The sequence below is a fragment of the Gopherus evgoodei genome, chromosome 15, assembly GCF_007399415.2.
Source record: "Gopherus evgoodei ecotype Sinaloan lineage chromosome 15, rGopEvg1_v1.p, whole genome shotgun sequence".
In the NCBI taxonomy this organism is placed as follows: Eukaryota; Metazoa; Chordata; order Testudines; family Testudinidae; genus Gopherus; species Gopherus evgoodei.
The window spans coordinates 7614197-7642054 of record NC_044336.1 but is presented as its reverse complement, the minus strand read 5'-3'; the positions used below and the strand labels follow the sequence as shown (position 1 = coordinate 7642054).

The 27858-nt window shown below is 48.9% G+C and overlaps 1 protein-coding gene and 1 long non-coding RNA gene across 3 annotated transcripts in view; one reads left to right on the top strand and one right to left on the bottom strand.

Moving 5' to 3' along the window:
- Positions 1 to 13859, bottom strand: part of CDRT1 (CMT1A duplicated region transcript 1) — a 30363-nt gene extending 16504 nt beyond the window's left edge. The window contains exons 1-7 of the mRNA XM_030534194.1: positions 13057 to 13859; positions 10558 to 10734; positions 10083 to 10301; positions 9854 to 9981; positions 7067 to 7189; positions 3347 to 3456; positions 92 to 295 (exon numbers count right to left, since the gene is read on the bottom strand). Of these exons, the coding sequence (XP_030390054.1) occupies positions 92 to 295; positions 3347 to 3456; positions 7067 to 7189; positions 9854 to 9981; positions 10083 to 10301; positions 10558 to 10734; positions 13057 to 13597 (1502 nt within the window). The 5' untranslated portion in view covers positions 13598 to 13859. The remainder of the gene's footprint in view (positions 1 to 91; positions 296 to 3346; positions 3457 to 7066; positions 7190 to 9853; positions 9982 to 10082; positions 10302 to 10557; positions 10735 to 13056) is intronic.
- LOC115635445 lies at positions 214 to 25268 on the top strand. Of its 2 annotated transcripts, none has more exons than XR_003996592.1 (3): positions 214 to 299; positions 1818 to 1890; positions 24579 to 25268. It is a non-coding gene; the product is annotated as an uncharacterized LOC115635445 (long non-coding RNA). The 2 variants fall into 2 exon arrangements; XR_003996593.1 differs by lacking the exon at positions 24579 to 25268 and adding an exon at positions 16322 to 16463 and having other exon boundaries at positions 1818 to 1894.
- Positions 25269 to 27858: the final 2590 nt, after the last annotated feature.

Sequence of the window (27858 nt, the reverse complement as noted above, 5' to 3'; positions counted from 1 at the left end):
TTGGTTTTGGGGTTTATGCTTAAAATTTCCTTTCAATAGATCATTTCAAACTGGATCACTCTGCCCGGTGACCCTTATCAGCACTGCTCACCGGATGCTGAGATCAAAGCTGGCGCTCAGCACGAACCCTTTCTTCTCATTGAGGAACACTGCCTTGATGCTCCCAGCATGGCCACTGATCACAGGCGGCACTGCCTTCAGCTCCATCACGTCAAGGAACCTGACTTTGCGGTCCACTGAGCCAATGGCAAGCAAGTTCCCACCACTGTAGTGGATTACCCTGTGTGGATCTGACCTGGGTAAGCAAGCAGAGACTGAGGAGAACATCTGCCAAAGCATTACTGGGCTAGCCAGGGAACCACTGTAGGCTGTTATTTACAGGCACTTCTGTTGTGCTTAATGCTGCAGTATCTCAGCTCAGTGAACAGAATTGATGGGCCATCCTGGAAAGGTACATGGAACCCCTCAAGGTTCCAGTGGGAGGGTTGCTGACAGGGCCGCCCTTAAACATATGCAAAATACCCAGCTGCATAGGGCACCAAGAAATTAGGGGCATCAAATTTCCTGGTGCCCTACACAGCTGCGTGCTGCTCCAGTCCCTGCTCCGCTTCTTCCCCATGCCCCAGCCCCGCCCCCACTCCACCCCTGCTCCTCCCCCGCCCTGCCTCTTCTCCACCCCAGTCCTGCCCCCACTTCACCCCTTCTCCAAAGCCCCTGCTATGCCCCCGCCCTCACTCTACCCCTTCCCCTGAGGACTGCAGCAGGGTTCAGGCACCCTGCACTCACCAGGCAATGGTAAGTGGAGCGAGACAGCCTCAACCCACTCTGTGCCGCCGGCTCCCATCCGCACCGCTGGTGAGTGCTGGGGGCAGTTCCCCACTGTCCCTCAATCCCCGAGGCTGGGAGCCAGGGGAACAGAGTGGAGCGAGCTGGGGCCGAGTCACTTCATTTCCCACTGCCCCATGAGTGCGGGGTCGGGCCTGCCCTGCACTCACCTGGCAGCAGGAAGTGGAGCAACCCAGCCCCAACCTGCTCCGCTCTGACAGCTCCTGCCAGGGGGCAGTTCTTCCTGCCCCTCAAGCCTGCTCCTGCCCCCCCCAGAGGCCTGGGGCCAGCCTCCCTTCTCTTCCCCTCCCCCCCCCCCCCCCCCCCCGTGAGGAGGCTGAGTAGGGCACTAAAATGGCTAGGGAAAGCCCTGGTTGCTGAGACCCAGGTTTCAGCTGATGTTTGTAGAGAATAAATCATAGAGAGGAAGGGGATGAGACCCACTGAGGTCTGCTGACCCCACTGTTTTTGAAGTTGAGTTACTATAATGCCTTTATACAACGGCAAGTTTGGTGGTCAGGGATCCCCGGACATTGTTTTTTTTAGTGCCAATTCTTGCAGCAACAATGTATCAAAATATACGTTTCAGGTTTTGCTTATACACATGTCTACATGTATTGAGACACATATCCTGTGATACACCCTTACACACACACACACACAGTCTCACACACACACCAAGACTCACACAGGCTGATACAATGGCCCCCCTGCCTCCCTCTACACACACACTCACACTCACAAACTGACTTTCACACACACTGAGCTGGATCCTCATATAAACACACCGACTCGTCTGTGCATATAGTCAAAGGGGAGTCTCCTCCTTTAGCTCATGGCAGGAGCATAAGCGATTGGAGCAGAAGATTCTGGGTTCTAATCCTACTTTGCATGTGTAATGGCAGCAGAAAGTGCTGCTTAGGGACTAGATTTTGCTACCGTTGATTACATTGGGTAGTTCCTTACTATAGAAATACTTCCTCTGATTCCAGTGAAACTAATTCTGGAGGAAGGCACGCATAAGAGGGGCAGAATCGAACCCTGAAATTTGGACACAAATCGTGAGTAAGTTACCCTGTAAATAATGTGATCCTTATTTTTCAAGCAGGGACTTCTACACTGGTTCCATTAAATCTTTGAATAAATAACAGCAACAGTCACCTTAGAAAAATTAATATGGATAGGAAACTGTAGCTTTGTCCACACTTGTGGACTAATAATACTCAGCACTTACTGGGCCTGATTCGCCCCTGGCTTGTACCTCGTGTCTTCATTTTCACTAGTGCAGAGTGGTATAAAACACTATCATTCTGATCTGGTGGTGTTTCACAGCCCTGCTGCGCAGGTGAGAATGACAAAAGAGTGCAAAGTTGTTGTAGATGTGTCTCATAGCCTTTAAGGCCAGAAGGGATCATCATGATCAGCTAGTCTGCAGGACACAGAACCTCACCCCCCCCAACTCCTGTAATAAATCCTGAACTTCTGGCAGAATTATTGAAGTCCTCAAATCATGGTTTAAAAACTTCAAGTTACAGAAAATCCACCATTTACACTACTTTAAACCTGCAAGTGACCCTTGCTCCATGCTGCAGAGGAAGGCAAAACACCCCCATAGTCACTGCAAATCTGACCTGAGGGGGAAATTCCTTCCTGACCCCAAATATGGTGAGCAGATAGACCCTGAGATTGTGAGCGAGACCCAGCAGCCAGACACCTGGGAAAGAATTCTCTGTAGTAACTCAGAACCCTCCCCATCTAGTGTCCCATCAGCAGCCATTTGATCTGGAGTGGCAGATCAGCTACATCCTGTTGGTCCCAGGGTATTAGCGAGATATGCTTGTCTCTCTTACCAGCTGAAGTTGGTCCAATTACAAAATATTACCTCACCCGCCTAGTCTCTCTAACAGAATGAAGGCAGGCAAAAATTAGGCCGAGTATCTTGAAAGCATTTCCCAGACATTCTCTGATTGCTACTGTCAAACACTGCCCCATTTTACTGATAGGGAAACTGTAGTGACTCACTTCAGAAGTAGTCGCATCAGAGCCAGAAAGAGAATGCCAGGGTTTTGGATGCCCATTCTGGTGCCCAACCATTAGGCAAAGCTCTTTCCAAGCCTCGCTAATTTTGAAAGCTGATTTTGCGATGTGGTTCCTATGCAGTTAACTGAAAGTGTTTTCAGGGCCAGCTTACAGTGTCCAGGGAACTCTCCCTGAACAGCCTGATGGCAGAGGCACGGTCAAGGCTAGTCCTTTTAGCAGGATTTGGATATAGTTCTGCAACACCGTTGTAGCCTACTTGAGCAATAGTGTAGTGTGGATGCAAACTGTGCTACCCACTGGTGAAAACAGGATTTAAGGGGAGGCAAGGCACCTGCAGGAATCCCTGGGTGACATGACTGGCCTGGTGAAGCCACCAGTTGTCCCTATAGGTTTATAAAGAGCTTTGAGATCCCCAGAGTTGGAGAGGGGTTGCCAGTGCTAAGTGTGGTGACTGAAGCAAGGGAGCGTGGCATGTACATACTGGTCTGTAAGGACACGAACATTGTAGGAGCCGCAGAAGATGTTTCTCTCCTCCAGCTGGACAGTTTCAGTCATCTGGCCATGATAAGCTGCCTGTAGGTTGTTCTCCTCCTAGGGACAGAAAGAAAGGAAATAGGAATAAATAACTCTGTTGGAAAGAGATTGCCTATTGCTCTCGCTCCTCTGTTACACTAAAGGGTCTTAAAGGTGATGGGGGACTGACCCCAGAGAACATGCCCTGTGCAGGCCCCTCCCCAGCCAACATAGAGGGCATGTTGGGGGCAGACAGGGGCATTCCTTGGAGTACAGTGTAGTAGAGCTACTCTCAGAGTGTTTTATGGACAAGTCTTTGATCAGGGCCGGCTTTAGGCCAATTCGACCAATTCCGGGGAATCGGGCCCCGCGCCTAAGAGGGCCCCGCACCTTAGGCACCTTTTTAATTTTTTTTTTAACTTACCCCGGTCCCCGGCTGCGGTCTGCTCCGGGGTCTTCCATGGTCCCGCTCCTTTGAGCGAAGCACCGGCGGGAGCGCGGCGCGGCCCCGCTCTCCCAGCTAGAGCTCCAGCTGGGGCGGCGGGGCTTGCCGCGCTCCGGCTGGGGCGGCGGGGCTTGCCGCGCTCCAGCTGGGGCTCCAGCTGGGAGAGCGGGGTGGCGGGGCTTGCGGTGCTCTGGCCGGGGCTCCAGCCGGAGTGCGGCAAGTCTGGCAGCTCCGGCTGGAGCGCGGCAAGCCCCGTGACCCTGGCTGGAGCTCCGGCCAGAGCGTGGCAAGCCCCGCGACCCCGGCTGGAGCTCTGGGCCCTTTAAAGAGCCCCCAGAGCCCTGAGGCAGTGAGGGGCTCCGGGGGCTATTTAAAGGGCCCGGGGCTCCAGCTGCCTTTGCCACTCCGGTCCTTTAAATAGCTGCCGGAGCCCCGTCTCCCCCATGCATTCCCCAGCGCTCCCATGGCTATTTAAAAGGTCCGGGGCGGGGTAGAAGGGGGTTTGGGGGCTACTTAAAGGGCTGGGGTTTCAGCTGCCTCCGCTGCACCCCCTGACCTGCCCACACCAGTCTGCCCCCCCGCCTGCAGCCAGCTCTGCACCCCGTGCCCACAGCCAGCCCCTGCCAAACCCCCTGTCCTGTCTCCAGCCAACTCCTGCCACACACCCCTGAAGCCCTGCCCAAAGCCAGCCAGCCCCACACACACTGCTGCCCGCACCAGCCCTGCACACCCTGCCCAGCCCGCATCCTCTGCCCTGTCTCCAGTCAACCCCTGCTGCACCCCACTGCCTGAAGCCAGCCAGTTCCACACTCCGCTGTCTCCAGACCTGCAAACCTCTGCTGCACACCCCTGCGGCCCTGCCTGAAGCCAGCCCGCCCCACACCCCCTGTCTCCAGCCAGCCCCACACCCCTTGCCCTGCCTGCAGCTAGACCCTACCTCCAGTCAGCCCCTGCCCTGCCTCCAGCCAGCCCCATGTCCACTGCTGCCCTGCAGTTTCCAGGGCAGTAACCCTGCACACTTGCTTCAATGAGGGGGGTAGGGAACAGCTGGGACCAACACATGTGCACACCCCCAGGGAGTGGCGGGGACTCACACATGTGAAATGGCAGTCATTAATAGCCAATCAACAGCATATATGATGCAATGTATATAATATATAATTTTATTATTCATATAGTTATGGAAAGTAAATAATACATGAAAGAAATGAAAGGCTTTTTTTTCCCACTTTTTTTTTAAGTCATCCCTGCCAGGGCCTCGCCGAAAATGTTCAAATTGGGCCCCGCACTTCCTAAAGCCAGCCCTGCTTTGAAGGCAGAAAAAGTAAGGGGGTGGCTATTTTAGATTTGATTCTGACTAACCAGGAGGAACTGGTTGAGCATCTCAATGGGGAAGGCGACAGAGGTCATGATTATAAGGAAAAAAAGGAGCAAGAGCAGCAGAATAAAAACAACTTCAAAAAAACAGACTTCAGCAAACAGGGAATTGGTAGATATGGGCTCATGGGAAAGAAATCTAAGAGAAAAAGGAGTTCAGAGACCTGGCACTTTCTAAAGACACAAACTTTACAGCAAAACAGCAACCTATCCCAATGCAGAGGAGAGACAGGAAGAACAAGAGACCGATATGACTCCAAGTGGAGCTCTTTAATGACCTGAAAATCAGAAAGGAGTCGTACAAAAAGTAAAAACTAGGACAAATTGCTATGGATGACTATAAAAGAATAGTGCAAGCTTGTAGGGACAAAATCAGAGAGGCTAAAGAACAAAATGAATTACAACTAGCAATGTAAATGCATTAGAAATAAGAGAAGGCTGAAGGAAGGTTTAGGTCTATAACAGGGAAAGAAAGTGAATAATGGATGAAACAGAGAAGGCTGACATGTTTAATGCTTTTTTTGCCTCAGTCTTCACTAAAAAGGTTAATTGTGACCAGATGCTTAACAAAATTAATATTAACAACCAGGGGGAAGGAACACAGGACAGAATAGAGAAAGAACAGATTAAAGAATTATTTAGATAAGTTAGATGTATTCAAATCAACAGGGCCTGATGGATTTCCTTTAGAGTTCTTAAGAAATTAGCTGAAGCAATCTCTGAAGAGAATCATGGAAGAGGTGTGGGGTCCCAGAGGACTGGAAAAGGGCAAATAAAGTATCTGTCTTTAAAAAGGGGAGGAGAGGAAGAGCCAGGGAATTTATAGACCAGTCACCCTAACTTTGATATCCAGAAAGATACTGGAACAAACTGTTTAACAACAAATATTTAAGCATCTAGAGAACAATACGGTGATAAGTAATAGACAACATGGATTTGTCAAGAACAAATCATCCCAAAACAATCTAGTTTCCTTCTTTGACAGCGTGACAGACCTAGTGATGGGGGGAAGCAGTAGATGTGATATATCTTGATTTTAATAAGGCTTTTTGACACAGTCCAACATGACATTCTCATAAGCAAACTAGGGAAATGTGGGATAGATGAAATTGGTATAATGTGGGTGCACAACAGATAGAAATACTGTTCTCAAAGAGTAGTTATCAATGGTTCACTCTCAGACTGGGAGGACATATGAACAGGGGTATTGCAAGGGGTGTCTTGGATCTGCCTCTATTCAATATTTTTATTGAATGACGGAATATAGAGTCAACATAAAATTTGTGGATGAAACCAAGCTGAGAGGGGTTGCAAGCACTTTGGAGGATAGGATTAGAATTCAAAATGATCCTGATAAATTGGAGAATTGGTCTGAAAACAATAAGATGAAGATCAATAAAGGCAAGTGCAAAATATTACACTTAGGAAGGAAAAATCAAATACACAACTACCAGATGATAACAGTCTTCAGATATGTTAAGGGTCATTAGAAAGAGGATAATGGTCAACTGTTTTCCATGTCCACTGAAGGTAGGACAAGAAATAATGGGTTTAATCTGTAGCAAGGGAGATTTAAGTTAGATATTAGGAAAATCTTTCTAACTCTCAGGGTAGCTAAAATTGTGGAACAGGCTCCCAAGGGAGATTGTGGAATCTCCATCACTGAAGATTTTTAAGAATGGGTTAGACAAAAATCTGTCAGGGATGCTCTGGGTATACTTAATCCTGCTTCAGTGTGGGGGGAAGGACTGGATGACCTCTCAAGGTCCCTTCCACCCCTACTTTTCTATGATTCTGCTTCCCAAGATCCATAAGGGGCTGCTCTCTCTCACCCCGAAAGACCCTTTGGATATACCTGCAACATACCTTTCCTCTGCGTTTCCATCTGCGACCTCTTGCTGGGATGATGTCCCCTTCTTTAGTTATTCTTGGAATTAGAACGTTGGTCATTTTAGCATAGCTGGGAATGACTCCCCTAGGACATGACCCCTGGAATAAACATCAAAGGACATTTGTGTCATTACTACACAGGCCAAATGTACAGCAAGAGAGGGACTAGAAAGCAGCACTTATTTTCTTTGGTTCAGAACTACATACACTTCTGTGGGCTTGTGTACAGGAAGGCTGAGCTGCATGCACTGGTTTGTTATTGATGAGTTTCTTAAGCACATTGGGCTGCACACACTGATTTGTTCTTGTAGGGTTGCTCCTCGGAGCTGGTACTCACACACCAGTTTGTTATTGTAGTGTTGGGCCTCAGACTTGCTGTGCACATGTTTATTTATAGGTTCCCAGGAGATATAAATGGGATAGACAGCAAGACACGCAGCCTGAGTTTTCACTGAGATGTTTTTACTTCGAGCTGAGTGTGATGCCTTTATCACCAGGGGCTGTGACTAGTGATCAAGGTCATTTTTTCCAAATCAATTCTGATGAAATTTCATTGCTAAGTAACGACTAACACTTCTTTATTTGAGAGCAGTTGTCTCACAGCCCTGCCTCCTATTTAAAGATACAGCTCTCCAGTGATGGAATTGTAGATGCATACTACACAATACACAGGAACATGACCTTACCAGAGAGGAAGAAGCATTGCAAAACAGCTGAATTGTTTGTAACCCAAATATTTGTGACTCAACCTGAATCCTCAGCAAGGAAGGGGATTGTATAGATCTTGGCTGCTGGTTAAAGGGTCCCTGGTCTGGAACCTAGTGTAGAGGGTGGGCGTGGGTCCTCCTCCCGGTCCCTAGGAAGAGGCACAGAACTGTTACAGATGCCAGCTGGCCAGCTGATCCACTGAGACTTTGATACCATATAGTGACGTAGACGGAGGGCTGGGTCATGAAGGTGGAGCACTGTGAATTAAGGGAGGAGAAACCACTGCAGCAACAGAGTACCCATTGGCAGAGGGCACCATATGGGAAGAAGGCTGCTATGCCATGCCTGACCAGGAGGAGGTGCTCTTGCAGTGAGTGAACACTGTTACAGGGCCATTCACATTGACAAAACTAGTTGGCTCTCACAAAAGGACAATCGTTATTGCAGCTTGGCAAGATGTTTGCTGGAGACTTTAATAAAGCATTGGCCAGTCACTGATCAAATAATATCATACAGTTAGCTGCTCGGGGCCAACATATATTCCAGATATCCCACACAGTGCTTAATTTGTACCAGGACTGAGTCCTGGCACCTCTGGGCTTGGCAGTTCGCAGCCCCGGCACCTCTGGCCTTGCTGCATCAGTTACAAATGTAAAAAAATTGCTTGAACCCTGGCATCTCTTTCATTACAATATAAGCACTGATCCTATATCATCATGAAGGTCTGTTGATAATGGCTTGTAGGCTGACGTCAACTCCCTAGAGAATAAGTTGGTCAACAGGCTAGGATATTCACAGGTGTTCTGGCCTAGGGAGGAGCAAGGTGAAAACTACCATCATCAGCCGCCAAGTAGAGGTCTGAGACTGAGAGAAGAGAGGAGGGGATTCGGGGAAAGTATGCCTTGCATCACAGAACACCGTCTTCTCCAGATTGTTAGGTAGCGGCGCTGAAGTCTGCTGTTCAGTCTTTCTAGACTAAGAGAATAGAGACCCACCCCACACCAGGCCCTGGTGGCGGGAGCGTATATGATGTGTGGGACAGCAGTATGTTTCCGATCCCATGTAGAAGGGGCTGCCAGCCTGTCTAGTTCCTGCTCTGATTCCCTCTGATTGGTGCAGGTGGTGGGGGGGTTGTCACAGCCAGGATTCTTTGTTCCTGGAATTCATGCATATATTTTCAGTTCCCTCCTCCTTGCTTCGGGGGTCAAACAAATCCTGCATCCCAAAGTAAATCTCATCCCAAGCTGCCCTGTTCAGCTGAGATTTGGGGTCAAACCCATAAAGATATGTAGGGCTCCCAACCAAACCTGCTAAGGGGGCAGAGCCCCAAACTGTATCTATATCAGCTTGGACTCACCTAATACTCACCTTAGGTTTGCTGAACATATAAATGAACTTTTCATCAAGCCTAGCGTGGGTGTCAGTGTGAAGGGATTGGGTTTCCATGCTAATCTCTCTCACACAACATGCACCATGGAGTATAATCCTAAAGTTTATCCTTTCCTGCGATTTGCCGCTATTCTTAACTTAAGCCCTGTGGCAGGACTGCACTTACAGATATAATGCCTTTGGCCCATATTTCTGTTTTTCAGGGCTTTCCCCTTCAGGACCTTCTGTACATGCCTCTAGCTTTCTCTTTCCACAAAGAGGCTCTCAGCACTCTTATGCTCCTGAGTGGATCTAATTAGACCCACCTGGTCTGGGTTGCCTCAGGGAGTCAGAAGAACAGCTCTGCATCCCCTTACAGGGCCCTAAAATCCAGCACATGTTTATGCTCTCATCTGTGACCAAAATCTTTGGTACCAATCTTGCTGATAAGTCCCTGCTCAGAAGTAGCAGACTCTGAAAGGATGCATAAAGGCTTTTCTAACCTAGCCTGGCTCTGGAGAGTGCAGAAGAAGGAAGAATACAACAGAGTGAAACTGGGAGGAACATCCCAAGGGCTCTAAGGCCCGTTGGACTCTCCCATCTATCGGCTAGGGGCTTGAGGGAGAAAGGAGCTATAGTGTAAGAGCCAGGTTGGCAGAATGAGAGGCAAACGCCAAAGCACAGTACCTGCAAGTACACAATCTCTTCCAGGACTAGGCTATGCGACAGATGTTCCTGCTTGACCTCTTTGGCCAGGAAAGCCCAGTGCTGGCTCACGGAAGTGCACCTGTTCAGGCTCTTTGTATCCAGAAACCCTGAGGAATTACAAGGACAAGCTGGTTAACCACAAGCTATGGTCATATAGCATCAATGTGCCCATGGGACAGCTGTTCTTGGGAAGGAAGAGGGGCCGTACCCAGGATGTACTTGGACAGATGGGTCGGCAGGCAGCGGATGAAGTCCTTGTACTTGTTCACGCTGGAGGCTGACTGGAAAGCTGCAGGGACAATGGTGGGGGCTGGGTCGATTGAAGACATGGAGGATATATCATCATCCGCTGATGCAGCTCTCTCACTATACATGTGCGCCAGGTCTCTGGGCCAGAAGCACGGTATCTTCCCTTGGACACCTATGCCTGGGGCAGCAGAATCAATAGCATATTAAGGACTCCCAGGAGTGCCTGAGCCTTGTGGTATATTCATAATATCAGTTATTAACTACCAAACCTGCTCCCCCTAATTCTCCTTACCCCATAGTTCCCCAGGATATTTTCAGCACTCTGAGTTCTATGATAGCTGAAGGTACATCACGAAGAACAACCCACCCCATCCACTCTCCGGCTTTGAAGTGTCTTAGATAACACCCCACATTGGCTGCTTTTGTTACAGTACCTATTTCACTAAACTGGCTGGTTCCTTCTGATGAGACCCCACTTTCTAGGGCTGTGGAAGAAGTCAGGAAGGATTGAGATGTGGGTCGCCATTGCTCCTGGGATTTCGTGCGTTCCTGTAGCTTGAAGCTGCTTTGGGTCTCAGTCAAGACCACCGTGATTTTGTCTTCCTCGTCCTCTGAAAGAATTGCACAAACATAGGAGCAATCAAATCAAACAGAGCTAAATCATGGTCACAGAGGTAGAGATGAAAAGGACCTGATAGGTTATCTGCCTCATTCCCCTTGGCTAGTGTAGGATTGGTTTCTTCAGGGTTTTGTCTAGGGTGATTTTAAGGACTTGAACATTTATGTCTCCACCATTTCGCTTGGAAGTCTTTTGCGCAGTAGACCTCATATTAGAAAATTATTTCACCCCATTAATGCCAGTTGTACTCATCCCAGGCCACCCTATACAATTCCTCTCTTCCCTGGGTGTTCATCTCTTGCAGACAGTTACCGTGTTCCCACACATATATACCCCATCCAGTTCCTATGGGCTGGCTATGTGAGGGAGTCCTAGTTGCTTGGAGGTAAACCTGGGTCAGGACTCCTGCCAGGACTGAATCCCATCTGGCTCTGTCTGCTCACTGCCAGGGTAGCCTTTCTCCTCCTTCAGCTTGTGCTCTGCTACCGCCCATCACCAATCGCTCCCTGTGCTTGGAGACAGGAAGGATCAGGGAGGGGAAAGTTCTTAGGGGATATAAGTGTTAACCAGATGGTTTGTGATATAAATACAGCTATGAACAATATCTACAATCAATTGTGCTTTGCCCTTCAGCAGTTATGCCTTGCATTGCTGGCCCAGTCACTTCACCATCTAATTTGACAAGCAGGCCAAAGGGGAGGATAGTCAGAGCTCAAGCATCAGGGGGCTAGTTGATCACTGAAGGGGGACAGGAAGAAATCCGACCCCCATGTACCCGCACATCACAATTGGCAAGGTGCATTATGGGTTTCTTTCCTCCTCCCTCTGAAGCATCAGTATTGCCTACTCCTAGCTGCAAGATTCCATATTTGAAGCCACTGAACTAGACCCTCAGCTCTATATGCTAGTGTTACTCACACCGACTTCATCTGACCTGATGTAACAAATCCTGTGCTTGGAGTTAGTGTGTGAAGAGAGCATTATCAGGAGAAACACAGGCTTTTGGTATTGGGACAAGAAAATAATTCACAGTCCAACTGCAACAATCCAAGCTCCCCAGAGTCTCTGGTGGTTTCATTTGATGCAGGTGCATATATTTCCAAGCAGCCTGGTACCTCTGTCCCTGCTTCTCACACGCTGAAAAGAACCACTCTGTGCAAACATCAGCTTGTTTCCTGGAGAGGAAGGATCACAAACAAGTCCCAAGGCTAAGCTGCCATAGCCTGGATGAAATGCTGGGCTCCAGCCCGAGTGGGAACACCTACACTGCTGGTTTTAGTCCCGTAGTATGAGCCCAATTCAGTTGACCTGGGCTCTGAGACTTGCTGCCATGGTATTTTTATTTTATTTTTATTCTTTTGCTGTGTAGACATACCCTAAGTCTCTTAATAACCAGATTCAACGAGATGTTAATAATTGCAAAAGCAGTGATGTGCCAGAGAAAAGGTCATCTCTCCGTGACACGTGGCATGGAGAATAGGAAAGCAAAGGAAGGGATTCAAACAATGGGGGGAATCCTGGAAAACCCCATGGCCTTCCAGTCCCAAATTAAGTGATAATAAGTTAAAGCAATTGTCCTTTCAATATCACTAGAAAAGGCAGCAGAAGAGAAACAAACACACACAACACCAGTAAAACTCAGGAGTAGATCTGATTTCACTGGATGTAGCAAAGTTTGCTGCAGAGCTCCTGTTCTGTCTAAATTAAAGTTCATGGACCAGATAACCAGCTGGTGTAAATCCAGTGAGCTCCACTAGAGTTAATGCAGCTGCACCAATTTACACCAGATGAGGGAGGATCTGGCCAGGTATTTCTGGATATTGTGCATTATTTTTATGGTTCTCATATCCTTTACTTTCTTCCCTCTTGACTATGCTCATTGAAAAGTAAAATAAAACCCTATTTGAAAATCTGTCTTATGGTCATTATGCTTCCAAAGTTGTACTTAACTCTAGTAAGAGCATTTGCACCCATAGGTACTACTTATAACTGGTTTTTAAAAACACAAGTAAGCAAATAGCAGCTTTAGGACAGGTTTTGCCACCATTACTCATAGTGAGTTAGTACCATACTCTGCAAGTGGTCTCTGTGAATTCAGCGGATCATATCCTCAGCTGGTGTAAAGTGGCAGACAATGGAATTACACTGATTTACTCCTGCTGAAGATCTGGCCCGATGCGGCTATTTGTACAGTAAAGTATAACGCAGTGGTAGGGAATCAGAATCTGGCCCTTTGACTTTATCCTCTCTCCTTGATTAATCTTGAAAGCCAAGGATCAATCTCTCCCGCCACCCAGCATGTCACTCTGTTTACCTGTTTCTCTTTTTGAGCTGGCACTCTGCTCTCTGACCAGGAGGACTCTTACCAGGTTAGCAGCTATAAACAGTAACTTAGGGTTACACATCTGAAGCAAGAGCAGAGTGTAGTTTGCTTTAGTCCAGTAGGAACTATTTTTGAACCACTTCCAGGTCTCCGACATGGCTTTCTCTAGAGTTACTATATTCAAAGCCCGGTCAGAAGCGGACGTGGTCATGTCTTCTTTGAGGCTGGGGGTGATTCGGGACCGGCTGAAAGTGAAATCCTTCCCTTGGGAGGTCTGCAGGAGTTTCTCAGCATAGTTTAGCAAATCCAGGCTGTTGAATCGCTTCACGATCCCCACCAGGAACTTCCTTTGGGAGACATTGCTAGCCCGCAGGAACCACTCTTTGGTAGAGAAGACTCTCCAAGACAAGACACATGTCTCACAAATTTGGCAAACAGGCACTAAATCTGTTTTCTTCTCACACCGCAGATCAGGAGCATAGTCCAGCCTGTATTCCAGGCTCTCCTGATCCTTTGAGGTCTCTTTCATCATTTCAGATCCAATTCAGCAAACAGGGCACTGAGCTGGGCAGTGGGAAAAGCAGAGAAATGTAACCTGCTTTCTAATTGTCTGCTTCCATCCTGTGACATTATAAAAATAACACTAAGAAACTGGCTGAACCCTGCTATGGATGAAGTAGCAACATCACACGCTGCTGTTTGTAGAACTCTTGTCTTTTATTGTACAGAACTCCTAGGAGACACAGTTGTTACCGTAAACCTCCTAGAATGTCCATGAACAAAATATCCTAGCAACTACTATACCGTATAGATTGTAATATCCATGATGCACCAGTATCAAGACATTCATGGGATGATATGAAAAATTAGACACTATCTTGAGCTTGGATTTGTACCAAAGGAGTCTAGTTTGCATGTCTTTATTATTAATTATTATTATTATGTCAATATTTATGTCTAAGGAAATTCTGCCTCATTATGGGTTTTAAAAATCTGGTTTTATTAGAATTGTTTCAAATACTGGTCCCCACAAAAGTCCCATAATCCTGGCAATTAGATCCAAAAAAGGAAGATGAGGGGGATTTTTTTCTGCATAGGTTTGATTACTGCAAAAAGTGAAGATACAGGTTGGGGGGGGCATATATCTCATAGAATTATATTCTTGAAGTTTTGTTTTGAAGGCTTTTTATTGGAATTGATGAGTTTTAGCCTAAAACTGGCAGTCCAAAGCATTGTGCACAGGTGACTGTTGTGCCCTCAGTTTACAAAGAAAAAAAAAAGTTTTGCAGTATAAGGTTTCCTTAATTTAAAAAAAAGGATAATCATTTGAAAACTGTAAATGCATGAAATAGGAATGAGCCTCCTGCCTCCAGAATGAATAAACGCATAAAGCAGTGCTCTCAGATAATTGGGAAACACGTGTGATGGCCACAAATAAGAAAGCACCTAAACACGTGTTTAAATTTAAATCATGTGAGTATCCCCGGTGAAGTCAATTTGATCTTGTGTTGGTAAAGGATGTGTCTTGAGCTCAACAAGGGGTAAGATGTTAACAAAATCCGTGTTCACTGTTCCAACATTAAACAGTTCAGTGTGGTCCGGGATTTTGTGTCAAGTTATTGCTGGCAAGGCAGCTCCCAGTGTAATGACCACCATTTAATATATTTTAAACCTTTTATTAAAGACCCAGACAAAGAAGGAAAATCTCTTAAAGTGTTTGAAAAATAAAGTCTTAAGTAAGATTTTCGTTGTAACAATACCCCTTTTTCTCTTTCCCTTTAACTATATAGAGTTTTTATTGGGAGAAACCCATGCTTGGCAGCCTTTTCAGTGTTATTAAAGCTTGTATTAATTGCCCTTTTGGCAGGGAAAGAGAAAAGGCTAGTTTGGACGGGCTAGAGCTGTTGTTGTAGGCCAATCCTGTCTCCTTTTAAGATGAAGCACAAAAGGCAGAGGTGAAAGTAAGCTGGTACACCCTGGTACGGCAAGAGCTGGTGTGCCGTACTGGGGCCGATTGGCTTCCCCTGGCAGCAATTTAAAGGGCCTGGGGCTCCCAGCAGCAGCTGGAGCCCTGGGCCCTTTAAATTGCCATCAGAGCCCTGCTGCCGGAGCCCTGGGGAAGCGGTGGTGAGGCTCTGGTGGTGATTTAAAGGACCCGGGGCGCCTGCCGCAGTTACCACCCCGGGCCCTTTAAATTGTCCCTGGAGCCCTGGGGTAGTGGCGGCAGGTCTCCAGTGGCTATTTAAAGGATCCAGGGCTGCAGCAGCCACTACAACCACAGGCCCTTTAAGTCGTCCCCAGAGCCTGCCAGAGCCCTGGGGTGATGGCTGCGGGGCTCCGGCAGCGATTTAAAGGGCCAGGGGCTCGGCCACTGCTACAGCCCCTGGCCCTTTAACTTGCCGCTGGAGCACCGCTGCTGCTACGCCATGGCTCCAGCAGCAGGGCTCTGGGGATGATTTAAAGGGCCCAGGGTGGTAGCAGCAGCCGGAGCCCCGGGCCCTTTAAATCACCTCCCAAACCCCCAGCTGCTGCTGCTACCCTGGGGCTCCAGCAGTGCAGCTCGGGTGGCAATTTAAAGGGCTCGGGGCTCCCACTCTTGCTACCCTCTGGGGCCCTTTAAATCGCCTCCCGAGCCGCGCTGCTGGAGCCCTGGGGTAGCGACAGTGGGGCTTTGGCGGTGATTTAAAGGGCCAGGGGCTTCTGGCTGCCACTACTGCAGCAGAGCCCCGAGCCCTTTAAAACTCTGCCAGAGGCTGGGGCCCCCTCCAATGGTGATTTAAAGTGTCCGGGACTCCGTTGCGGTAGCAGCAGCTGGAGCCTTGAGTGCTTTAAATCACCTCCGGGACTCCCAGCCACTTCTGTAGCTGGTAGCTCCGGGGGTGATTTAAAGGGCCTCTGCAGCTGGTAGCTCTGGGGGTTATTTAAAGGGCTCGAGGCTTCCAGCTGCTGTTACCACAGCCCCAGGCCCTTTAAATCCTGATTTAAAGCACCTAGGGATTTAAAGGCCCTGCCTCTTCTGGTAGAGGCCACACCTCTTCTAGTAGAGGCCTCACCCCCTCCTAAGGACTCTGGAGTACCAGTAAGTCCTTTCACCCCTGACAAAAGGGGAGAGAAAAGACAGCTTCTGTGTCTGGTGCTGACTTTCACTTGTAGCCTTGCTGCTGGAGAAACACAGGCCCAGCACATGGTCTCATCAGCAGCTCCAAGACCTGGCAAACTTGTAGCAGAGTCGGGCTGTTTAAAGCCTTGCTTTTAGCAGCGGTGTTGCAAAAGATGGAGTTGTCTTGGCTCTCTCAGCTGAAACCTTATTAGACAAAGGCAGAAGGAGAAAGATAAGGAAGAGGAGAAAGACAATGACACAGGAGAGAGCGGGTGACAGCAGGAACTCAAACCTCACATTCCAGGTATGGTTCTGGATTTAGTCAAAACTGGTGTAGGTGGTGATGTCATTTGGATCCCTCTCTCTGGCCTAGTCTGGTCAAGAGGCCTTTTAGGACCAGGATAATGAAGGCCTAATGGTGGATCTTGGGGTCCCAGGAGATGGATGGGCTGGCAGCCATGATGATAAAGTTTGCCCCTTCCTGTCCACCCATCCTCCTGTTCCCATTTTAGGGACCCCAAGACCAACAATATCCAAGAGGGGGCAGCACCCTCATTCCATTAGAATTAACCAATCAACACATATTTCTGTTATTTCAACTACAAGCTTTCCCTCCCATTTTTATAGTTGTTTAGATCATTATCATTCCAACCCCTGACTTCCGTAGATTCCAAGGCTGAAAGGACCATTGTGATCATGTAGTCTGATCTCCTGGGTAACGCAGGCCTAGAACTTCCCCAAAGTAATTCCCATAGCAGATCTTTCAGAAAAAAATCCAGTCTTGATTTTAAAATGGTCAGTGATGGAGAATCCACGACAGTCAATTGTTCTAGTGGTTAATTACTGTCAGTATATATCCCTTATTTCCAGTCTGAATGTGTTTAGCTTCAGCTTTACCAGGAGCCTTGGAAGACCCATCATTACTGCTCTTTTAACTGAGTTCAATTTGCGCTAGCCTGTTGGTCTCTAGTTGTTGCTTAATTTCACAAATATTTGCATGTAGCAGGCTATGTTATGGAACCTGTTCCTTTGAATAACTTAAAGCAGCGTTTCTTAAAGGATGGGTCACGACCCTGGGGAGGAGGGTGTCACAAAATGCAACCAGCGGAGTCACAAGGCTTTGAACATTGTATTATAAAGCAAAGAGAGTCTTGCTGCTCCTCTGCGGGCCTAAGGTTGCCAACTTTCTGGCCTAACAAAACTGAACAGTCTTGCCCCGTCTCTTCGAGGCCCCACCCCGCTCACTCCATCACCACCACCCCCCGTCACTCACTCACCCCTATCCTCACTCACTCATTTTCACCAGGCTGGGGAAGGTCCCTTTTCAACCCAGTGTTCGGCTGAAAACTGGACACCTGCAACCCGCGAGTCCCCGTGTATCCTTATCCTACACGATCAAGTAAATCTTTACCGTAAAGATAAGGAAGTTCTGAACATTTTTCACTTCAAATAAGGACGTGCCAACCTGGAAAGGCTGAGAAACACTGACTTAGAATACAGGTTTCTGCACAATAGGGACAACTCTTGTGTTTAAAGTTAAGCACATGCTTAAATGCTTTGCTGAATTGGGACTTAAGAGAGTAAATGTATTTGTGACGTTTACTGATTTAAGCTATGTTTCAGAAAGTGGAGTGTCACAAGCGGCCCCTACTAACTGCTCTGTGGCATGGTTAAGCTAGCCAGGTGTCTTCTAACGATCAGCTCTGTCCAGCCTTTCCTATGTGTGCTACCAGACTTCGTCCCCTCTACTGCTCTCTAAAGTACTCCCCTAGGTGCAGCCAACATCTCTCCTTGTGGCTCACGCCACTCTATCACTGCTGCTATCTCAATGGCTGCCCCAGCACACCTAGCCCTGGCCCATTGTCCTGCATGGATTTTCTCCCCTGGGTTAGATTTCACTCTCCTTCCACCCTTAGGGTACGTCTACACTTGGAGCTGGGGGTGTAATTCCCAGCACAAGACAAGGAGACCTACACGTGCTAGCTCTGATCCAGCGGCGCAAGCCATGGGAGAGGCTAGCTGCCCCACGTACGTGCCATGGGGATGTTACAATACTCAGGGTGACTAGCCCCTCCTACCACTCACATCACCCTGAGTACACTGTTGTTAGCACACTAGCCTGATCTGAGCTTATGCGAGTATGGCTCCTTGAGCTAGACTTTCCCTAGTGGCTGGGAGCCTGACACTTTCCATCCCAGGCAGGGGTGAGTCATGAGGAGAATAGGGTTTGGTACACTGTCAGGCTACCTCAGATTTGGGAGCTGAGATCCATATCAGCCTGGGGATCCAGTAAATATGACGTATTGCATGCAACTTGTGTCAGTTGCAATTTGTTTCACATGTATTTCGCTTTTAAATGGAGGGAAGTCCCCCTTCTTGCTGCAGAGACAGCTGCTATTTTGTTCAGTGATGCAGATTGTTACAAAAGACACACCCACGCAGTGTGCTCACGCTCTCATTGAGACTTTATTTTTGTTCTTTCTTTCTTACTGCATTGTTCCTTAAAGTAAAATAAAGGGTCATTCTGGCTCAAGTGCTGGGCATGCTTTTAGTGGAAGGCATCCGGGGCCTGAGCAGGCTACCTTCTGAGTCCCCAGCCTCTGCTGCCCAGGAGATCCTGTCTCCCCTAACTGGTGGGGGAGCAAGTGTCCTAAACTGGTCAAGATGGGGAGAAGTGTGTCTCCCCTGGGTGACTGTGGGGATTTACACGGAGAACGGATCTTCAAGCTCCCTCCCAGTACAGGCTCTTCAGCTTCCAGGCTGGAGCTGAGGAGGCAGGGACGCTGCGGTGTCTCAGTGTATCAGCAGCTTGCCCTCACCTCCCTGCACTGCTGGAGCAGCTGGACAGTTGGCATGTGTGAAGGAACTGTGTGCTGCATTCTCCATGTGCTCCTACCAAGACAGGAGTTCTCTTTGCAGGAGCTGCTGCAGGAGCAGCCCCAAGGAGAGAACCTGTTACACGGCCTGCACCAGCAACAGCCAGTTCATTCCCACCCACCGAGAAGCCAGAACATTACAACTAGCAGGGCCACCCTTAGCATTCTGGGGCTCCCCCATCACTCTCTCCCTCCTGACTGCAGTGATCTACCTGCCACAGAGCACAGGGCCGTTGTGAGGATCGCACGGAGGCTCAGCGCAGCGAGCCAGTGGGGCACACCTCACACTTAACGGAGGCATTTAACAGTGTGTGGGTCAGAGCAAAAGCCCTCAGCTCCTGCTGCAGAAGGGGGACTCCAGACACTTGTTCCTTTCAGCCCCAGTGACCAGTTTGCAGTAGGGACGGTCCCAGGTTTCTTCAGGATAAAGCCCTTGAGATTCTCCTTCTTGGAACCAAATATTTTCTGTGCTCCAAAGGGACATGTGTGAGCTCCCTCCCCTGCCATTTAGGTCTGCTCCTGGGAGCTGACGAGTGTATCCTGTTGTAATCCACATGTGATGAGTGCATAAACCCTGCACTGGTACTCAAAGAGTTAAGAGGAGCTGGTGGGCCCAATTAGTTTGCCAGGTGACACCCGGAGAGTGTGTGGATTCTATTCATTATCAGACCCAGCTGGAGAGGAGCTGAGGCAAGAGCTCAGGAGAGAAATGGTCTAGTGCTCCTCACTCTCTAGAAAGAGAACCACAGAGAAGCTACACGAGTGGAGTTGTCTCTTGTGATAGGCCCTGAATTAGGGGCAAAATGCCAAGCAGGTGACCCTGGGATTCAGTGTTCTGCAGAGAGCTGGGGAGGATCCAAGAAGGATTAAAAGGGAAGGGGCAGAAGTTGCTTTTGTGTTTTGATTAGGGTTTGAGTTTGGTTGAGAGACTTCAGGGAGAAGCCCTGTAGCTTCTGAGGGAAGAGAGGGACGCAAAGGGAGCCCTTGAGGGGCAGAAGACGACATATTGATGACCAGTGTCTGTGGCACTGTTTGTTTGGGCTGCTGATACCCTGGAAGGGATGGGACATAACATGACTTGGCTGGAGGACCAAAACACAAGAAGTGGTGGATCACCAGCAGGCCTGAATGGTGTTTAGCTGTGGCACCAGAGGACGGGAGCCTGATATGCCAAGCCCAGGCACTAGGTGGTTCACCAGCCAGTCAATCACTCTAGGACCGTGGTTTTCAAACTTTTTTTTTTCTGGGGACCTAGCTGAAGAAAATTGTTGATGTCCGCAATCCAACAGAGCTGGGGATGAGGGGTTTGGGGTGTGGGAGGGGCTCAGGGCTAGGGCAGAGGGTTGTGGTGAGGGCTTTAGGGTGGGTCCGGGAATGAGGGGTTCAGGGTCTGGGAGGGGGCTCTGGGCTGGGGCAGGAGGTTAGGGTGCAGGAGTGGGTCAGAGCTGTGGGCTGGGGGTGCAGGCTCTGGGGTGTGGCTGGGGACTGTGGGGGCTCAGGACTGGGGCAGGGGATTGGGGCATGGACATACCTCCAGCAGCTCCCAGTCATCAGTTTATCCGGGGTGCAAAGGCACGCTTCCCACCTGTCTTAGCACCTGGCACGATCCTAAAAGAGCCTCTTTCAATGCGTTGTAACTCCACAGAGACCCATGGCTGTCCTCCAGCCAAAGTAAATGGTATTTCCATACTTCTCCCCTAGCTGAAAGGGAGAGGGAGGAATCAAGTGAGCAGAGAACACATGATAGGAATCCGGTAAAGAGACCTTACTTTAAAACCCAGAGGGGTCAGTTTCAAGTCCATGGGAAATGCAGGAACACACCAGCAGTTCTGTAGTGTGTTTCCTGCTCCATGTATTAGTAGCTTGGAGCCACCCACCACACAGCACAGGATTCCTTGGGATTCTGTTTTACCTTCTTTCCTCAGGAACAGCTTTTCCTTGCAGTGATGCTGGAAAATACTCCAGCAGGGAATACAATACTTGAGGAAGCTGTGGGGCACTTCTCAGGTGTTGGACTTCAACCTAGAGGCTCTTATGCCATTGGAGGCATACCCCAGGGTCTCCCCACTGTACACCTTGCAGCAACGTATTGCTTCATTGACAAGGCCGCAGCTGCCCACTTAGCACAACTGCAGCAACTTGCATGTTACGCAAGAGACACTTTAACATGCAGGATTCTGCCAGCTTCACACCAATCCAAAGTCCCTGGTTTCAAGCAATAGAAAGATTCCCATTGGTTTCAGCTGTTTTTGGATCAAGCTCATTGTTAACGGTGTCACTTTGTCCCCATCCAGAAACACTGTTCAGTTACAAATTACAGACACATTTCCCAAAGGGCCATGTTCACATATGGATCTTCCAACCCCATGCATCAGAACAAACCCTCTCCCCCTTCACCCACTCATGGCTCCTTCATCTGATACCCTCGCCCCTCCCCCAGGTACGACAAGCCTGTGCAACAAGCCTTGAAGGTCAAGCAGTTTGGGCTGTATGGTGGGCTACACAACCCAGCGCTAGGAAACCTGGGGTTCTAAAGAGCTATCGTGGGCTCAGCCAGCCCGGCCAAGCCTGTGAGAGATGTCGGGGTAACCACAGTACAGCTGGGGGCAGAGGAGAAAGAGCAGCAGGCTTCCAGCCCTCAGCTCCTGGAGAAAGTAGGCGCTTCTTGAGTGACCCTGAAGGGTGGGAGGGCCCAACTCTGACGCAGTAATCTGGGGCTATTCTAGACTAGCCTGAGAACCAGACTGTGGCCACAGCTCACCAAGGGCTCTCTGTGCCCATGTCACAGCATGTTTGTGTCCATTTCCTTTTGCTGGGAGGGGTGGGCTCTCCTGGACCCAGCCGGAGGGCTGAGCCCCTGAGCACACCTGCATGGCAGACTGTCTGGACATTGCACACCAGAGGTTGGATGAGTGCAGAGGCCCTGTCACAGGCCTGAGGAGTGCCCTGGGAGAGGAACACAGTGGCAGCCCTGGTGGGCCGAGAGGTGGTAACTAGTTCCTGAGTTGAGGGCTTCTACTTAAAAACATCTTCCAGGGACAGACCATAACAAACAGCAGGCCCCCTGGAATGGTCACATACTGCGAGCTCAGCCTATCGTTACACTCTTAGCTGCCATAGAGAGGGCCTAGAACCAGCTGCCAGATTGCAGGTGCCACCTTCTTTGAGAAGGGTTTGGGTCAGGACCAATGCTTCACAGCTAACGTGTCTCTATGCTTTTTGCAGTGAGAGCTTCCAGGCCATGGGCAGGACTCCCAGTCCTCATTAAGGGCCAATTTGTTCTGCTTTAGCAGGCTTTGTACAAGTGAAAAGGTCAATCCAAGCGGCCCTAGGCAGGCAGCCAAGGATTTCCCCATGTAGGGGAATCCTGAGATAGTATACAGCTGGCATCAGCAGGTTTTTGCATCACCTGTTACCTCATAGACTCACTGACTTTAAGGTCAGAAGGGACCATCACAGTCATTTAGTCTGACCTCCTGCACATTGCAAGCCCAGAACCTCACCCACCCACTCCTGTAATAGACCCCTAACCTCTGGCTGAGTTACTGAAGTCCTCAAATCATGGTTTCAAGACTCCAAGTTACAGAGAATCCACCATTTACACTAATTTAAACCTGCAAGTGACCCATGCCCCATGCTGCAGAGGAAGGCCAACCCCCCCCCTCTCCCCGGGTCTCTGCCAATCTGACCTGGGGGGAAATTTCTTCCCAACCCCAAATATGGTTATCAGTTAGACCCTGAGCACCTGGGCAAGACCCACTAGGCAGATATCTGGGAAAGAATTATCTGTAGTAACTCAGAGCCCTCCCCATCTAGTGTCCCATTTCCAGCAGTTGGGGATTTTTGCTACGCCATAGTAGGCAGTCCTGTCATACCGTCCCCTCCATAAACTTATCAAGTTCAGTCCTGAAGCCAGTTATGTTTTTTGTCCCCACTTTGTAGGAGTTGGGGCTTGTCAGGGTTAGGCCAGAGGTGGGGGAAATGAGACTCCACCCAATCTTCTGCTGGTGAAACTGTCCCTGTGGGAATCACAGCAGCCAGCACAACTTAGAGCAGCCCTGAGACTGCTCTGAGTTACACCAAAGGTCATTTTAGCCCCCAGTTGGGCCAAGAATCAGGGAGGCATAAAGTTGGCTGTGAGGAACAGTAGCCAGGTTGGGGCAGAAGCCTCCACAACATGCTGATGATGGGGGAGAGTGGTGCATGAGGAGGGTTTGGAAGGATTAATAGATTTGGCGTGGTGTGACAGGACTGTGGGACTGATGATATCTGGACAGGTGCAGAAGGGGATTGGAAGAGTATGAATCTGATTAAACTTGTGGGGCTGAGCCCATGGAATGGAATCACAGAACATTTAGGGGGGAGTCATTACAGCCTTAGATGTGCCAATAACACACAAAAATGTGACTGAAAGGACTGTCACCTCTGGATTCCTGCTAGGGAAGCTCTGCCTTGGGCTTTGCAATGGGTGACAGGATCAGTCGGTAGATTCATATACATCACACACTCAGCTACGTTAGGAAACAAACCATTGTGTGTTATATTAACTGACACTTTGTGAGCTGATACAACTCAACGTGATGGATTTTATCACACTTGGGCCACCAGTGTGTCATACTAGGCTTATGAAACGGTGACCTGCAGGGACAGGCCGAGAGACGGGATTAACTCCCTCCTCAAGTTGCCAGCTTCACACACAGACATTGGCAATAACAGCATCCCCTGAGTCTGCAAGGTTCAGGCTTATGAAACGATACTGTACTACAGGACTCCAGGAGACAGGCCAGAGCGAGCAAGACACCCCCTCCTAGGACAAAAGAGCTTGTAAACCTACTTGAGAGAAAAGTTCCACTTCCAGGTGCAACTGAGCTCAGCGATTTCTCCTGCTGTATTTGGCTTGATTCTTTGTGCCATGGCTGACCTCAGCTATTGCTGTCTCACTCCAGGAAATTTGCTGGGCAAACAGAGCAATGCACTTTCTGGAATAAATTGCAACATTCCCCCCTCTGTCCACCAAAAGCTTGTGCATAAAGAAGCTGTAATAGGCAAGGTCAGGATGTTGCCTACCTCCATGGAGGTTTTGTAGGGAGGTGCTCAGTCTAGCAGGTGCAGATTGCCTATCGGAGGCCAGGGAGTGGGGCCTGGAGGCAGATCTCACTTCTTCTTCCATGGAGACAGGAGCTTTAGCCCCATTACACTGGCGAGAGCCCCTGTGAGCAGCAGGGAGATCATTGCATTGTCTGGCACCACTCGGACTGCAGATCCTCAGGCGTTGGCTTTTCACATTCTGGGAACCAGCAGCCCAGTCTCTACTCCCCACCCCAACCAATCCCACTGCTGCAGCTCGACCGAGCTCTCCCTTGCACAGAACATTTGACACCCTTCGAGGAGAGAGCTCTCCAGCGCTGTACAAATGACTTCTCTCTGGCTCCTCCCCCATCTCAGGAGTGAAAGTTTAGCTTTGAATAGAGTCACCCCAGGGTGCTAACAGGAGGGTGCTGTGGCACTGCGGCAATTGACCACTTTTGCCTTTCTAGCAGTTTCCAGCCGTGCGCCAGAATCAGTAGTGCTGGACTCCAACAGCTCTTCTCCAGCCAACGGCCAATGGAAGATGGACGAAGTGCATTGCTTTGCTTTGCTGGTGGTGAACAGTGATAGTGAATCACTGATTGCGGTGTAGAAAGAGAGGAGGCGAAAACCTCAGGCTGCTGGTTCCTCTTCTTCCACTTCAGTCTCCAGGCTGCCCCCATTGGACTTTGCTGCTCACCCTTCACTCGGGTGGATCCTGGTGCATCTAGACCAAACCAAGGATGAGGCTACCTGGCTCCTTCTCTCTTCCCGGAGATGGAAGATGTGATGTTGCACTCCATAATGCTTTATAAAAGTATGTTTATAAATGTGAATATGATGTAACTTGAATATGCTTTAGGCAAAAGATCTCTCGTAAGGTATCATTACAAAGCTTATAATCTACTAAGTCTGTTCATCCTATTTGTATGAATGTATCATTATTGTATGTGAAACTAGGAATGTGTAGCACAACTCTGAGGTCCTATTGTAATTATGCAAAGTGTGGGCCATGAATGGTGGTTTAGAATCTTGATGGCTCCCTTTGTCTAGGACAATTGACTGTACATGGCTCTGTTTACCTGCATACCTGCAGGCCAGTCATGAAGAAATCCCCTAGTTACCACCTGAGCTGGACTAACAAGGATTGTACCAGGGGAAAGAATTGGGCCCAGACTAGGAAGGAGTCCAATCTGTGAAAGAAGCTTATTGGAACATCTCTGAGGGTGAGATTTCATCTGTAATCACTTTCTGAATGTATTAGGCTTACACTTGTGTGTTTTGTTTTATTTTGCTTGGTAACTTACTTTGTTCTGTCTGTTATTACTTGAAACCACTTAAATCCTACTTTTTATACTTAATAAAATCACTTTTGTTTATTAATTAACCCAGAGTAAGTAACTAATACCTGGGGGAGCAAACAGCTGTGCATCTCTCTCTATCAGTGTTATAGAGGGTGGACAATTTATGAGTTTACCCTGCATACGCTTTATAGAGAGTAAAATGGATTTATTTGGGGTTGGATCCCATTGGGAGCTGAGTGTCTGGGTGCTGGAGACAGGAATACTTGCTAAGCTGTTTTCAGTTAAGTCTGCAGCTTTGGGGATGTGGTTCAGACCCTGAGTCTGTGTTGCAGCAGGCTAGCGTATCTGGCTCAATCAGACAGGATTCTGAAGTCCCAAGCTGGCAGGTAATCTCAGCACGTCAGATGACAGTCCCAAGGGTGTCTCTGTGACTGAACTCGTCACAGAGGGGTTGGGTTAATCTTTCCAAAGACAGTGTGTTTCTTAGTAGGAAAGGGTTTGCTTGAAGATTAAAAGCACTGAGGAAAAAAATCAGATAAACTTTAACAGTTTCCTCCTCCACTTGATTGTGGTAGCACCAAAATGCCCCAGTTGAGATTGGGCTAATTCCTGGACAAACACATAGCAGAAGGCAGTCTCTGCCTCAAAGAGCTCACAGTCTAAATAGACCCAGTGAATGTGTGGGGGAGAAGGAAGTCTTACTATCCCCATTGCATGGGTGGGGAACTGAGGCTTGCTGAGAGGTGAAGTAACTTGCCCAAGGAGGCTGTGGACAGTCAGGCCTGCTGGGTGGAGCAGGAGCCAGGGAAGCGGATCCAAACCAAAGGTCAGGGCTGGAGTCAGGAACCAGCAGCCATATTAGGAGTAAGAGCTGGAACCAGGAACTAATACCCAAGTCAAGGGCTAGAGCTGGGATCAGGAACCTGGGTCAGAGTGAGGAAGCTGGAACCAGGAGCAAGACAGGTGGAACAAAGTAAGAACAGGACTAGGAGCAGGGCTGGAGCAAGGTAGGAGCAGGGGAAGAGCTGCAGACACTGGGAGGATCGCAGCACAAATGTGAACACGCTGAGCAGCCAGAGAGCAGTTGCTGCTGCTGTGCTTAGCCAGCCAGCCAGCTGCTTTTCCTGACCATTCAGGTGGTACAGTCAATCAGGCAGCTGGCTGAAGGCCTGCTGTTGGGCTTGCCCGGAGACTGCCTCTGCTGCAGGCCCTGATCCCTGGTGCATAGAGATTGAAGCCAGCTCACCAGAGTTTCAGTCCACGCTTTAACTTCCAAAGCACCCTTCTTCCAAATTCACTGGGAGCTAGCAATTTTCTCCTCTCTGATGAAAATGGAAACACCAACCATGACTTCAGCTGGAGCTGTGGGTGCTCAGCATTTCTAAGCATCTGGCCCATGGTGCCTCAGACAAACCAGGGCTGCCCAGAGAATTCAGGGGTCCTGGGGCAAAGCAATTTCGGGGGCCCCTTCCATAAAAAAAAAGGTTGCAATATATTAGAGAATACTATATTCTGGTGGGGGCCCCTGTGGGACCCAGGGCCTGGGGCAAATTGCCCCACTTGCCCGTGCCCCGCCCCCCCCCCCCCCCCCCGTACAGCCCTGAGACAGACACCCAAAATCACAAGCCACTTTTGAAAACTGTAGTATTTATCCCTTTCTCTGGTTGGTCTAGACTCCCCTTTGCCAGAGAAATTCCATTAATGCAGCTTTGGGTATAATTATGGGTGAAAAAATGACTGACATCTCTCATTCTGAGTCTTTTTGTTGCAGAGAGATCAATGATGTGTCCCCACCTGGCACACTGGTGACCCCACTACCGCCAAGGGCCCAGCATCGCAAACCTCCATCCCTCCTCACAGGTAGGTCCAGTACAAAGGGGCAGAACTGGTGGCACAGCAAATCTGAGGGTTGAGGGGGCAGTCACAAATGTGTGTCTGCAATGGAGCCAGCAGCCCCTTTCATGAAAACCCAGTCCAGGACTTACAAGAACCTGGGCCTGGCCCTCCTCTCCTTTACACTGGTGAGCTGGGCACCCAAAGTCAGAGGCTGCTTTTGAAAATGTCTTGTGTCTTCATTATGGATGAACTTCAGCTCAGTGCCAAGGGAACATGCAAGACCCCCAGGGCTTCAAGGGGGCTTGGAAAGCCTCATGTGAGCCCTCAGTACTGGGGAGAATCTTACATGAATACCAGTATGTTCTGCTGTGGGAAAATCCCGGCCTATTGACAAATTATTGTACTGACAAGTAAGTGGGAGTGTCTGAATATTTACCAGGGGTGTTTTTATTAAGAATTCTGCCTGCTAGTTACATGGTCTCAGGCATTTCTCTAAAGATGTGGAGTAAAAAGTTCAAAAATGCCTAAATGACCCAGGTATCTAATTCTCATAGACTTTCAATGGAAGTGAGGCACTTAACTAGGCACTTTTGTAAATCTCACCCTTAGG